The sequence below is a fragment of the Alosa pseudoharengus genome, unplaced genomic scaffold (assembly GCF_046254945.1).
Source record: "Alosa pseudoharengus isolate Yale_2024_CS ecotype anadromous, Long Island Sound unplaced genomic scaffold, YU_APseudo_1.1 YU_APseudo_1.1_scf_4, whole genome shotgun sequence".
NCBI classification, from domain to species: Eukaryota; Metazoa; Chordata; class Actinopteri; order Clupeiformes; family Clupeidae; genus Alosa; species Alosa pseudoharengus.
The window spans coordinates 37,030,647-37,045,581 of record NW_027468774.1 but is presented as its reverse complement, the minus strand read 5'-3'; the positions used below and the strand labels follow the sequence as shown (position 1 = coordinate 37,045,581).

The window sequence follows — 14,935 nt, the reverse complement described above, 5'->3', positions numbered from 1 at the left end:
TCTTACTCGTCGCTCGACTTATCGTGACTAAATTCAAGATGGCTGCAAACGCTAAACTTCGTGAAGATACTGTCTGTATAAATCGTCTTGTAAGTAAACTACCAGTGCTTTTTCAAAGTTCTCAATGTCTCTAAATGTCAGGGCCCTCGGAAGTCTACCAATGAAGTGTGGAGATACATTGAGCCTCGTAAATGGTGCAAAACAGTGATTTATTTGCATGGCTAGCCCGATGCCGAAGCACCACCATTGAAAAAGCTGTTGGTAGCATCGGCTAACTAGCGCCAGATTTTGGAGTGCAGGGGACAAGCCGAGATGGGCTATGAGACATACGTTCACACTCGGTATCATGTTTCAATACACTTTAGGTCAATATCACACCGGAATTCTCCTTTAAGAGACACATTCTTGCCTCTGGTATACATTAAGAAATTATACCATGACTGCTGCTCTGGCATATGTTTGACCAACCAGTTCGTTTCTGTCACTGCCTTCCTTCTCTACAAAAGTAAAAATCCACTTGACATTTGCCTCCTGATACACTGAATAATCCTAGATTTTTTTTCTGAATCAATCAGTGTCTATTTCGTTTTTAAATGGTAGTTGAAATTTAGCTTCAAACAGATTGTTCTGAATTGTCTTTGACAAAGTAGTCTAGTCGTGATTTCATGAACCCAGAAATGTTGAGTACCCTAAAGTTTTATTGCAGAAATGTCATCTAAAGGCCTAGTGGGTGGAATTCAACTTGGTTGCCTAAAGTTGCACTTTGGGCAATTTGCATAATTAGCATAAATAGGCAATTAAGGCGAGGCAGTACAGGTGAATAGGGTAAAAAAATTAAATAATAGATATCACCATGAAACTTTCTGAGTTGATTACTTATAAGATGAGAAAAAAATGTATTGCATGTTTTTTACATTTTAATGTTTACATATGCAAATGAGGCCCTATCTAGTGCTGCCACTAACGACTAATTTTCTAACGACTAATCTTTCGACTAATTTTTCGATTAGTCGACTAATCTAAACGACTATTTTTTTTTTTAAATCAAGTGTTTGTTATTTTGTTGTGTACGTTTTATTTTGAACTCAACTAAAGGGAAAACGTAAAATATATCACCCTACTTTTGTTAGAAGCTGTATTACTGTAAGTAAACTGTTCAAAAACACCCATTTAAAATGCTACCTTCAGATCTACAGTAATGTCAGACCTTTGATAGACTTTATTTGTATGCCAGTGTTGCCATCGACATAGACAACTTCTTTGACCTGAGGCCCGGTCATGGCATACTTTGGGGTCATAGGGCCCACCTACATGAACCCACCCCCCATCAAATTATCATTATATCACATCACAATTATTATTGTTATGCTATATTGTTATACATGCACTTCAAAGCAGCCAGTGTTTAAAGTGCTAACATTGTTCACAAAAAGTTTGAAAACATGCACATCAGAGGACTGCTTTACTAATGTAAAATATAATTAGAATAGTTCCATTGCTTTTGCATGGTTGCATGATAAATACTTCTCAAAACAACAGCAATTATATGGGTGTCATCGTTTTGGGATGTTTCCCTCATGCAAGCATCATATACTGGTAGGCAAATGGAAAGAATATTTACATATTTAATTATGCCACAAGCTTTTGGCCACGTTATTCAAATTTGACTATACAATACTCTAGATAGTGTATTATAGTCTGTGCTCTGTTTTTATGGAAGTTGCATAAATCCACATTGTTCTATTAAATGTAGTTTCATAATTAAATAGCTTTCCAATAGGTTGAATGGGAGATTTGCTACCAACGTTATCAAGTGGTTTCAGTTTCTCTCGCACATTGAATGAACGCTCATACCACCATTTAATTGTATGCCTCTATGTTTGATGACACCAAATTAGCAAGTAATTCATACTGATTGCAGAAAAGTTTGTTTTCTTTTTCTGTTGGTCCGCGGTTCCTTGATCAATTGCGCAGCAAATTATCAGACGAAGCCCCGGGAATAATTTCACTCCGCGGCTCCGGACCAGCAATGTCCACGTTACGGCCGGTGCTGGTCCGCGCGGCCCATAGTTTGAGAAACGCTGGACTTTGAAAGGCGACAGGAGTTGAGGACTTTGCAAATGAGCCTAACATCAGCATGTTCAAAACAAGTAGGCTACAGGCACTTTGCTCGTCTTACAACATAGTTTACTTCACTTTATCAGTTGGCTTGAACGCTAAAAAATATGCGTCGTGACTTATTGACCATGGGAAATGACGCGCACCTTGATTGTTGATATCACGGGCGGTGGCATGTTCGGTTTAACGTTTTTTTGTATGAATTACAGTAATGACACGCCGTTGCGTTGTCAACGTGAGACACTTCACTTAATTTATTTCAATTTCCACAATAGGCTACTGTATTAGTCAGAGTCTGGACTAGCGTAACCTACTAGCTTAGCTCCCCCCACTTAGCTCTGCCTAATAATTAATTGCGCTGAAAGCAGGCAGGCACGCAGCTTTGCTGCTGGCGTTAACACTTGCGTGCATAGTCGGGTTTAAAACATGCCAAAGTCTTAGTAGCCTGTTTAACATCCAAAGACAGTCATTGTACTTTTCAAGAGTTAATAACATAGAGTTAATATAACATTACAGCCATGTGAGACTAAAAATAAATAGGCGGTCAATAATAAAACGACTCTTCGACTAAAAAAATTGCCGTCGACTAATTTTCATGGTCGATTAGGTCGACTAAGTCGACTAATCGCGGCAGCACTAGCCCTATCTCATTAAAAATGCTCTAATTTGCATACACACAAAAGCAGATAGTGTGATAAAGCCAGGCTCAAAATTGTTTTTCCAAGGTAAACACGTGTACTTGGTTGGGTGAGTTGGTGAAAACCTTTAAGAAACTTGGTAAGGAGGCAGTGTTGACCTATGGACAGACAGATTAAGAAATTAAGTGCGTGCCATGCAAAACTAGAAAAGCACTCCGAGAGTGCAGACCTCCGCCAAGCGAAAACATAACCGCCTCCTGGATCCAGACGGTGATCCAGATCACTCCCAAACTTTTTGAGTTATCTTACGAACAAACAGATGAACAGACACACAGACAAACAAACAAACAGACAAACAAACCCCGATGAAAACATAACCTCCTTGGCGGAGGTAATAACTATATAACAGCATGCACACACACAAACCCACAAGAACTACACAATATGCAAAATAACTATATCCAGCATGCACGTACACAAATGCACAAGAACTATATACAAGAACTCTATACAACATGCAACGCACGCACGCACGCACACACACTGTAAACTATATAACTATATACAGTATGCACACACACACACACACACACACACACACACACACACACATATTTAACAACAACCACACAATCCCACTCAATAGCTTTCACCATCTTCATCATTTCTTTCCTCATTCCCTTCAGTCTCATCATCTTCTTGATCTTTATTGCAGCAGCAGACCTCACCCCCTTCACACTTGCAATAGTCAGTGCAACTGAGACTTGCAGCATGGCAGCTGCAGTTTCCTTTGCTGCAGGCTTTCAATGTGCTGCAGCTGGTGACATCAAGCAAATTTACTGGAGCCACTGCCTGAATGGCAAGAGCGGGCATGACAGCCCCTTCACTAGCAACCTCCCACCCAAACTGTGTGATGTTTTTGGCCTCTGCAGGAGGCTCTCTCTGACCTGCAGCCTTCCACAACATGACCTGAAGATGAGCATGCAGTATGTGCAGCATCAGGTTGTCATCTGTTGGAGGAAGCTTTTTAAGCTTAGGAGGATTTTTTGCTGCGACTGTAAATCTGGTAGCGAGTGTTGTTCATTGAGACCAGGAATGGTATTTCCTAGGAGTACTTTCAGCGCAGATGTCTTACCCTTCCCACAGGGATAGGAGGCAGTGTCACATCCCATTTGAAGGGCAAGACATCTGCGCTGAAAGTATTCCTAGGAAATACCATTCCTGGTCTCAATACAGTGCTTGGGGAACCTGATGCCACTCATAGTGACCTAAAAGATACTGGGACCAAGTTCTTTGTTGCACTGTATGGGCAGAAGAAGGCCAAGTCGATGAACAACACTCGCTACCAGATTTACAGTTGCAGCAAAAAGCTTCCTAAGCTTGAAAAGCTTCCTCCAACAGATGCCAACCTGATGATGCACATACTGCGTGCTCATCTTCAGGTCATGTTGTGGAAGGCTGCGGGTCAGAGAGAGCCTCAGTTGCAGTCAGTCAGTTGTACTGACTATTGCAAGTGTGAAGGGGGTGAGGTCCGATGCTGCAACCCATTCACAATACAATAATAAAGATCAAGAAGATGATGAGACTGAAGGGAATGAGGAAAGAAATGATGAAGATGGTGAAAGCTATTGAGTGGGATTGTGTGGTTGTTGTTAAATGTGTGTGTGTGTGTGTGTGTGTGTGTGTGTGTGTGCGTGCGTGTGTACATACTGTATATAGTTATATAGTTTACTGTGTGTGTGTGTGTGTGCGCGCACGTTGCATGTTCTATATAGTTCTTGAATATAGTTATTGTGCATTTGTGTACGTGTGCATGCTGTATATGGTTATTTTGCATATTGTATTTAGTTCTTGTGGGTTTGTGTGTGCATGCTGTTATATAGTTATTACCTCCGCCAAGGAGGTTATGTTTTCATCAGGGTTTGTTTGTCTGTTTGTTTGTTTGTCTGTTCATCTGTTTGTTCGCAAGATAACTCAAAAAGTTTGGGAGTGATCCGGATCACCGTCTGGATCCAGGAGGCGGTTATGTTTTCGATTGGCTGAGGTCTGCACTCTCGGAGTGCTTTTCTAGTTTTGCATGGCACACTTAATTTCTTAATCTGTCTGTCCATAGGTCAACACTGCCTCCTTACCAAGTTTCTTAAAGGTTTTCACCAACTCACCCAACCAAGTACACATTTTTACCTTGGAAAAACAATTTTGAGCCTGGCTTTATCACACTATCTGCTTTTGTGTGTATGCAAATTAGAGGATTTTTAATGAGAGAGGGCCTCATTTGCATATGTAAACATTAAATTATAAAAAACATGCAATACATTTTTTTCTCATCTTAACATAAGTAATCAACTCAGAAAGTTTCATGGTGATATCTATTATTTAAAATTTTTACCCCATTCACCTGTACTGCCTCGCCTTAATTGCCTATTTATGCTAATTATGCAAATTGCCCAAAGTGCAACTTTAGGCAACCAAGTTGAATTCCACCCACTAGGCCTATAGATGACATTTCTGCAATAAAACTTTAGGGTACTCAACATTTCTGGGTTTACTATTGGGCCTATGGGGATCACGACTAGACTAAAGTTGAGGATTTAAAAGCCAAGACTTTATAACACATCCATAACATAGGCTAATGTTATCATAACACATCAGTGAACTTTCAGGACGGCTACGTTGAGAAGCTGCACTTTCTAAAATAAGACTAGGAATGCACTGAAAAATCTAACATAAGACAGCCATAAATTCACCATTCAATTCAATTCAATTCAATTCCAGTGAGCTTTATTAGCATGACACATATTTTAGAACGCCTGTAGACAGCACGAGATTTAATTGACCCACAATGCATTGGTACATGCTGTTACGTAAGCAGGCACATCGTCGTCAGCCACCCAACCACCCAACACAAAGTTAGCATAACTAGCCAACAACGCAAGCTTGAGAGACCCACAATTCTCGGGATTTCAGAGCTAATACTTGGATTTCACATCTGTAGACCTATCTGTTTGTAATTTGTGCCTTTACACCATGGAATCAACATCTATGAAAGAAACCGAACGCACATGTGTGCTCTGCTGTCAAGATATCGAGATTTTCGCTCTAGGAAAATGTGATCACCCGGTGTGCTACCGTTGCTCCACCAAGATGAGGGTGCTATGTGAGCAAAAATACTGCGCCGTCTGCCGGGAGGAACTTGACAAGGTTGGTAGCTAACTAAGACATGCTAAGTTAATCATCATAAAGACCTCTTGTTTCCAGTGATTAACTGCACTAATGAAGCACAAGGTTACTTATTGAGTTTAATGCCAACGTTAGCGGAAGGACACTAGTTATCTATAGCTAATGTTTGGCCCACTTAGCTAGCTTGCTACATAGCAATGACAGCTTGGAAAGATAGCGTTACAGCTTTACCGCTAGCTCTATTAGTTACTTGCCCATAATAGTCATTATTGTCAAATAGATGAGTAGTCGGTCACACGAAGAGAATAGCTTACGTGATTCATATTTGCATAGTTACACACTGTCAGCTAAGTTAAAAACTTCGATTGCTAACGTCAACACCTCTATTGTGAGCTATTATCGCTAGCTAGACCCACCTATATAGAGCTACGTCCATATCTAACGTTAGCCATAAGTTCGTGGATTTATGTCTCTGTGTCGTTAAGTTGTTGTGTAGGTTAGGTGATAAGTATTTCGTCTTCCTCTCAACCAAACTACAGGTTATTAATTGTCCAACGTTAAGTGCTTAGATGATGGTGAACTATCTGGCACACCTATCGATAACTCATCCTGCTAGTAACATCAACTTCAGTGGTTCAGAGTTGGTAGGATTATGCAATCACTTGTAGTAAGATTACTTAACAACCAGGTCGGGCTGTTGTACAACGTGTCATTCCTTTATTATCTTTGTGAATGCATGTCAGCCAGCCACCTTGGAACAGCGGAATGATTTGGAGTGGAAATGTTAACTCACTCACGGCGGCACTGCATAAACTTAACACCAGTCTTTTACCTGAACGGCCTTTTATCCACTGGAAAAGAATGACGTGTGAGATTCTTATGAAGCGTCAGTTGTATTTGAAAAATGACATAGCGTTGGGCAAATACCAAGGGTGAGATAATTATTCAAGTGAAGGGTAGGAATTGAGTAGGAAGCAATTCTGTGGATTGTTGTGTTGGGCTTGCTGATGTCCCTATCAATCCATGAATTTAATTTTCTACCGTTTGTATTCCAGGTTATCTTTGTCAAAAGACTCCAACCTTTTTCATCACTTTCAACTGATCAGTTTCAGTGTGAGAAGAAGAATGACATCTATTTCAATGATGCAAAGATCTATGCACAGTACCGGTAAGTGTGGTTGTGTATTCTTTGATAAATTATGTGAGAATGTCTTTCATTGATTTCTAACTGTGTTTTGTATGCTACAGTGATGGCCAAAAGTGTTGGCACCCATGCTAAAGTTGACTGAAAAGGAATATAAAATCATCTTTTGGAAATTGATCTTAATGCCTTAAGTGAAAAATGAGGAAATATCTAACCTTTAAGGACACCAATTTTCTTAGTGAATGAATAATGTATCATAAATAAATAAATGTTCTTCCTTAGAATACAGGGGTCATACGTATTGACACACCTATGTTAAATTCCCATAGAGACAGGCAGATTTTTATTTTTAAAGGCCAGTTATTTCATGCATCCAGAATACTGTGCATCCTGATAAAGTTACCTTGCCCTTTGGAATTAAAATAGCCCCACATCATCACATACCCTTCACCATACCTAGAGATTGGCATGGGTGTTATTTCAGTTAGCCTATTAGCTGGTTTGATTTGCATTGAGCTCAATGAGCATCAAACCAGCTAATAGGCTAACTGAAATAACACCCATGCCAATCTCTAGGTATGATGAATGATTTTAATTCCAGGGGTGTCAATACTTATGACCCCTGTATTTTAAGGAAGAACATTTATTTATTTATGATACATTATTCATTCACTAAGAAAATTGGTGTCCTTAAAGGTTAGATATTTGCTCATTTTTCACTTAAGGCATTAAGATCAGTTTCCAAAAGATGATTTTATATTCCTCTTTTCAGTCAACTTTAGCATGGGTGCCAACACTTTTGGCCATCACTGTATATGCTATGTGTGCCAGTGTTTGATAGGTATTTCTCAATCCCCATTGCAGGCGAATTTTGTTATCAGAGTGTCCACAGTGTCAGGAACCAAAGGTTTTTTCTAAATTTGAAGAGTTGGAACAACACATGAGAAAACAGCATGAACTATTTTGCTGCAAAATCTGTGTCAAGCACTTGAAGGTAATTAGGCTATACTTGCGTGTTTTTATTGCTGGGATGGTTGTCCTGTTTTGGTGCCACATGGAATGGTTGGGGTGGTTGTCCTGTTAATATAACTTATTTTCTGTCACATTCCCTCAGATATTTTCATATGAGAAAAAATGGTACAACCGCAAAGACTTGGCTCGACATAGAACACAAGGGGACCCAGACGACACATCTCACCGAGGGCACCCCCTCTGCAAATTCTGTGATGAACGCTACTTGGATAACGACGAGCTCCTGAAACATCTGCGGAGAGACCACTATTTCTGCCATTTCTGCGATGCAGATGGAGCCCAAGAGTACTACAGGTGGATGATTAGAAACTTGTTGGTGTATACTGACTTTAGTTTTTTTTAAGATGCACTATTCTTCTCCGTGGTTACAAGTCAGAAATACAACACATCCTCCTCTACATATGTGCTGTGGTCCTGCAGTGCAACCCCCAGTAGGGGCAGGGGTCTCCAACCTTTTTTTTCTCCGAGAGCTACTTTGACAAAATGGACATGGCCGAGAGCTTTTATGTTAGTAGTAGCATGCCATGTATTCACATAGCTGATCTCCACCCAAAACCGCTGAATAAGATTTGTATGCTTTTTATAGGTTTCTTTCAACTCATTTACCTTCTAAAAAATTTAAATTCATAGGTATTTTAACATGTTTCCCAAATGACTGGGTTAAAGGTTATCAGATTTATAAACATCTTCCTCAAACCTTTTGGATACCATAATGGCCATTGGCAACAGGAGTAGGGATACTGTAGCTACAGAAACATGACATGAAGTGGTGAAGCATCCAACATTATCCAAACTATCCAACATTGGAGAGTAATGTATTTATGTACTAGTAATTCCCAAACACACACATTATGTGATTGTCGTCCTTGTCGAGCTATTAAGTTAAAACGGGTTACTTTTCTACAGCGATTATCAGTACCTCATGGAGCATTTCCGGGAGAGCCATTACCTTTGTGAGGAAGGCCGCTGCAGCACGGAGCAGTTCACCCACGCCTTTCGCTCCGAGATCGACTACAAAGCCCACAAGGCTGCTGCCCACAGCAAGAACCGGGCCGAGGCTCGTCAGAACCGACAGATTGACCTGCAGTTCAGCTACGCCCCTCGTCAGCAGAGAAGGAATGAAGGTGATGGTGACAGCGGTTGCTGTCCTCCCCCCATGGTTTTGTTAATGAACTGAGGAGGAGGAGAGGGCAATGGTGTACTTCAAAGGCAGTGTTTGAGGATGTAAAAGTGCAATTAAATGAGGCAGACTATAATGATGCCATCGTGTTAAGACAGGGAGGGAAACAACAGTTTTGATTAGTATTTTGTGTATTTGATATGTAATGTTTCTTTGCTTCATGTATTATGCCTTAATATTTATTTGTCAGGCTCTAAGAGATGTAAATAAATGCAGTAGACACAGAATCTCCTGGGACACCTGAGATCAAGTCCAAGATCAAGTTGATTTTTTTGACAACAAGAGCTGCACATTACACATGTTCAGGGTCTTTATCTGACTATTCATTGCTGTGCGATCATAGGTGCAATTTTACCTAACAGATTCCTGCTGAGGATTAGTTTGGCAATGATTTAGGTTCCCTCCCATTCACTGGCTGTCATTGTGTTCTTCTTTTAAGGTATGGTAGGGGGTGAAGATTACGACGAGGTGGAGCGTTTCAATAGGCACGGCCGAGGAGGCAGAGCACGGGCCCCAGGAACTCATCAGAACATGAGGAAGAGCTGGAGATACAACCGGTAAGAACTTATTCCCAGTCGCCGCATACCAGCCCCTCAGATTCAGAGAAAAGTGTTTTATCACATAAATTATTGCAGTGACTTGGTTAGTATTACTCATTTTGTACACATTAAGTATGTGATCAAATTCTGGTTGGCATTTATTTTCTATGGACAACAGTTTAATTCTAGTACGTCCCCCTGCTCTGTGCCATTGCCCATGGTAAATGAGTGGTGACTGTTGAGAGCGGGATTTCCTCACGCATGACTGAAGGTGGCGTCAAAGTCGTAGTGCATGGCATGCTGCAGGGGAAAAGCTCTGGTGGTGAAGAGCTGGTTTTACACTAAATGTGAGTGTGTGTGTGTGCGTGTGTGTGCACACAGAGAGGAGGAGGAGAGGGATGTGGCGGCGGCGCTTCAGGCTTCGCTGGCCATGCAGGAGGGCCAAGCAGGGCCAGGGCCAAGCAGGAGGGGGCAAGAAGAGCGAGGGCCAATAAGGAGGGGGCAGGAAGAGCGAGCGCCAATCAGGAGGGGGCAGGAAGAGCGAGGGCCAAGCAGGAGGGGGCAGGAAGAGCGAGGGCCAAGCAGGAGGGGGCAGGAAGAGCGAGGGCCCGCTGCTGAGAAAGGCCCGCAGAAACCCCGCGAGAGGATGGACCCAGAGGAGATGAGGAACGCCAGAGGCACTGCAAAACTGCCCAGTGAAGCGCAAGGTGAGGACTGAGAGTGTGAAGTTAGCATAAAACGCACTCTAGCCACTCTAGTCTTGGTTCCATATTCTTTTTCTGTCCTTGAGTCATTAGTTTCCTGCTCTTTTTGCTGTGCTTTTCATGCTTTGGGAAAAGGAGGATTATTATTTGCTTTGTTTTTCAGGTCGACCGATGGGAAACATTTCACTTACAGGAGATGACTTCCCTGGCTACCCCATTATGAGGTAAGCATGTGCTCAGCTTGGCATACCTTTTCTGTTTCCTGGGTTTGGTGATGGATCACACATGATATAACATAACATGACATAACATGTTTTCTCTCTCTCTCTCTCCCTCTCTCTTGCTCTCTCTCTCGCGCTCTCTCTCTCTCTCTCTCTCTCTCTCTCTCTCTCTCTCTCACTCTGACTCTGACTCTGTCTCTCTCTGTATGTAGCAGCTCAATCAAACCCGCTCCAGTCACTCTGAAGGAGGATGACTTCCCCAGCCTCTCTAGCGCGCTGCATTCCGCACCGATGACGCCCGCCTACAGTGCGCCGCCCCGAAGCAAATCATCCTTTCAGGAGGAAGACTTCCCCGCGCTCATCTCTAAAATCAAACCCAGGAAACCGCCCGAAAGCTCTGGGTCGGCATGGGCCGGAAGCAAGACGGTGGTTCTGCCCACCAAAACCCCCGCCACTCCCCCTGCGTCCGCCCACGGCTCTTCAAGTGGCCCTCAACCTCTCTTGCCTTCATCCTCCTCCTCTTCCTCATCTTCATCCAAACGCAAGAAGAAGCTCGGCACTACCGAGGCTCCCAAACCCGCCCCGAAAATCAAGTCGCCGTGTTCGTCAGACGAGGAGGATCCCCTCCCAGGCAAGACGGTTAAGGAGATCCGGGCAGTGCCAACCATGCTGGACATCTCCTCGCTCCTGACCGTGAAGGGGGGCCCTGCTCCCCAGCCTAGCACCACAAAGGCGGGCAAGAAGAAGAAGCCATCCGGCCCCTCCTCTTCTGGTCCTCCGGGGGCACCGACGGACCTGGGCGGAATGGCGTCCAGTGCTGCTCACAAAGAGAACGTCCCGCAAAGCAAGCCACCGGACACCGGCGTCCCTAAAGCCTCTGCACTGAACCCCAACGCTCCCGCTGGGATGCCCAAGTCGAGCTCTATGATGAACGGTTACACGGAAAGGCCCATGAAGGCTCAGAGCAGCGGCTACACCATGGCCCCTACTGAGCAGCCTCCTGTTACCAAACCACTGCCAGCGTCAGACTCTCCACCCCTGCCCATGGAGGAAGAGTTCCCTGCCCTCATCTCCAAAAAACCTCCACCTGGTACAGTACCTCTAGGTTTCTCTTTTGGATGAGTATTAAGGGATAGTTTATCCAAAAAACTAGTATTTTGCTTGAAAGCTCATTTGGTACTGCACGAACAAGCAAGCATGACTCTCAGTGTGCCCTGTTCATTGTAGTCATTGTTATCGGAATCATTAGATAAATGCATTTTAAGCACTCATTTGCTCGTTAACTTAACAGTCTATTGTGTCTCAAATCTTGAATGTCATTGATTGTATTTGTAACAGGTTATAGACTAGATCTATCAGGATGTTAAAAACATCTTTGACAACAAGGCAAAGTTCCACCTTTTAATTTATTTTGAGTGAAGAGATTAGGGCTTTGGCCCGCAGGGTGTTGATCAAAAACGATAATGGGGACTGTGAGCTGGGCTGGACAGCGACAGGAAGGTTGGGATGGTTGTTGATGGCCATAACTAGCCTAGATGTACACTTTTGTGTTCTAGCAGATCCAGTTTTGGAAATACAATGGCAATGCAACTTAATGGTACAATTTTATTTCAGTTCACAAGGTTTCTGTGTGTGATGAACAGATATGATGTGATGAACACAGACAAATACCAGTTACTACAGGAACACAAAAGGAGAGTTGAATATGCTCTTAGAGTAGGCTGTCATTTGCTGACACTCCTATCAGCATTAAGCGCTCTGCAAATAATTACTTGCCGCGCATATCATCGAAAATACATTTTGAAGCATTGGATAAACAATGGATTTTACTGCGTGGCATCAACAAAAAAACCCCATAAATAGTCGTAATCCAAAGTTCAAAGGCAAAGTTCGCCGCTGCTGTGCGGAGTTGCATTGAAAGCAATGAAATCGAATGTAATGGAAAGTCGAAAGCAGAGTACTCATGTCAGCACCTATGTGCGGAGCGCTTTAGCCACCAAAGAAATGTCATTGATGAAGAGTTCCATAAGATGCTCGTTTCAGTTTATCTGCGAGTTGATCCAATTAACTGTTCTGATAAGAGAGAAAGGCCCACCCTATTGTGGGCGTATGTCAATACCATACTGTGATGGTTTGCTGATGTCCTTCCACCCCCCAGGTTTCAAAGGCGCATTCCCCTTGAAGAGTACACAGACTGCACCTCCACCTCCACCGCCTGGGTTAGGGGGTGTAGCTGCCATGGTCACCAAACCTCCCCCTGGATTTACAGGTGTTCCTCTCAACAGTAATGTTGTGGATCCTCCTGTTACTGCTGCCAATCGGTGGGTGAATCCTGTTTGCCCGGTTCTGCTTGTAAAGATGCACTCTGTGTTTTCTTTTTTTTTTTTAGTGTTGTGAAAGGTTGTTGATATTTGCACTAAACAGCCAATCAGATTACACCACCTCTACCTTCTGACTTAGCATGTTTGTTTAGTGGCTGGTATTGTTTATGCTCCATCTCGATGGAATACTTAGTAGTTCATGTGCAGTGACATAATCTTGATTGTTGAAAGCAGACAGTTAAATGGTCTGACCAGCCATACATTTATATTATGTATGTCTCTTCCACAGACCAACACAGTCTCTTGGGACCTACCTCAAACCTGACAATTTCCAAAAGAGAAACATGGACCTGATTCAGTCTATCAAAAACTACCTTCAGAACGATGAGTCTAAGTTCAACGAGTTTAAGAATTACTCTGGCCAATTCCGACAGGTAACAAACGCCTCCATTTGTTAAGATGACCCTAGTCTCTGAAATATTTTGAAATGATTTGAGAGTTATTTTTGATGTGAGAATAATTTCATAAGATTTAGTTTTTGTAGTGTTTTGTGTATTGCCTTATATTTTCATCATACTGAACTGGAATGGTGAGTTTTTGTATGTGCCCTCCTACTGAGAGGTTTTCTATTTTCTGAAGAAAAGAGCACATCTGCTTTGCTATATATCAGTGTAATTGGTTTGTGTGAAGTTAGTAGTGTGCACTAATAATGACCTGTCCTCATTTTCCCTTAACCTTCCAAGGGTGTGATTTCAGCGGCCCAGTACCACAGGAGCTGCCAGGAGCTGCTGGGCGACAACTTCAACAGGGTCTTCAACGAGCTGCTGGTGCTGCTGCCGGACACGCAGAAGCAGCAGGAGCTTCTCACTGCCCACGGGGACTTCAAGGCCCTGGAGAAGCAGCAGGGTGGCGGTGCAGCCAAGGCCAAGAAGAACAAGAAGAAGACGGCCTGGCAGACCAGCTCGCCCAGCCCAGGGTCCGAGCTGGACTGCCAGGTGTGCCCCACTTGTAGGCAGGTGCTTGCCCCGAAGGACTTCAACTCCCACAAGACCTTGCACATGGGGGGCGAGGAGGACTTCCCCTCTTTGCAGGCCATCAGTAAGATCATTAGCTAATAAATAAAGTCCTTTTTGCCTGCGCTCACATGCACAGCCACACAGCTACAGCCACAGCCAGCTCTGTCTGCTAGTTCAGATGACCCAGAGCATCTCCAGAGTGTTTTATTAAAAGGCTTGAGGAGAGTGATTGAGTGCTTCTACCAGTGAGGGTGTGATCTTGATGTAAGAGTGAATGGGGAATGTGAATAAGCCTGTGTTGGATTCTGGGAAATGTAGGCCCTATGTTACAGAAAGGAGATAACCTGATCAGTCCAGGGGTCCTTCATTTCCCCTTCCAAACAAGCAGGACTAACAGTTGTTTTGTTGTTTAAGCAAAATAAGTCATCTTTACTTGAACATTTTTGAAAAGCTAAAGCAAGTCATCTTTTTTCTAAAACCCACATGGTATAATCCATGCTAATCTTGCTGTTCATCGGGGGGCCGTGTTTTAAACAGGTGAGTTTGTCACCCAAATGTTAAGTTCAAATGAAAACGGTGGCAAAATTAGCAAGTTGTTAATTTTAGCCGAAGTCTTTTCAATTTGCTTGTATTGATTTATTTTCTAAATATGTTTAATTTTTGAAAGAATTTTATCGAGTTTGCCTTTTGGGAAAACTAAACTGTATTTATTTAAGCATTTTCCCCACCTGAACACAATCATCCCTCACAACTCATTACATTAATTGAAAAACAACAAAAAAATGATGAGGTTAACGTCATGTGAACAAAAATGCAAACAATTAAAAGGCATACAACATGAA

At 42.7% G+C, this 14,935-nt stretch overlaps 1 protein-coding gene across 1 annotated transcript; it reads left to right on the top strand.

Annotated features, from left to right (window-relative positions):
* The first annotated feature begins 5,654 nt into the window (after nucleotides 1–5,654).
* On the top strand, nucleotides 5,655–14,935 carry znf598 (zinc finger protein 598). The gene is made up of 12 exons (XM_076266145.1): nucleotides 5,655–5,957; nucleotides 6,992–7,104; nucleotides 7,945–8,074; nucleotides 8,195–8,406; nucleotides 9,019–9,236; nucleotides 9,732–9,849; nucleotides 10,213–10,538; nucleotides 10,699–10,759; nucleotides 10,969–11,846; nucleotides 12,915–13,077; nucleotides 13,367–13,511; nucleotides 13,821–14,935. The coding sequence occupies exons 1-12, from the start codon at nucleotides 5,784–5,786 to the stop codon at nucleotides 14,190–14,192; spliced, it is 2,910 nt and encodes a 969-aa protein (XP_076122260.1). The 5' UTR covers nucleotides 5,655–5,783; the 3' UTR covers nucleotides 14,193–14,935.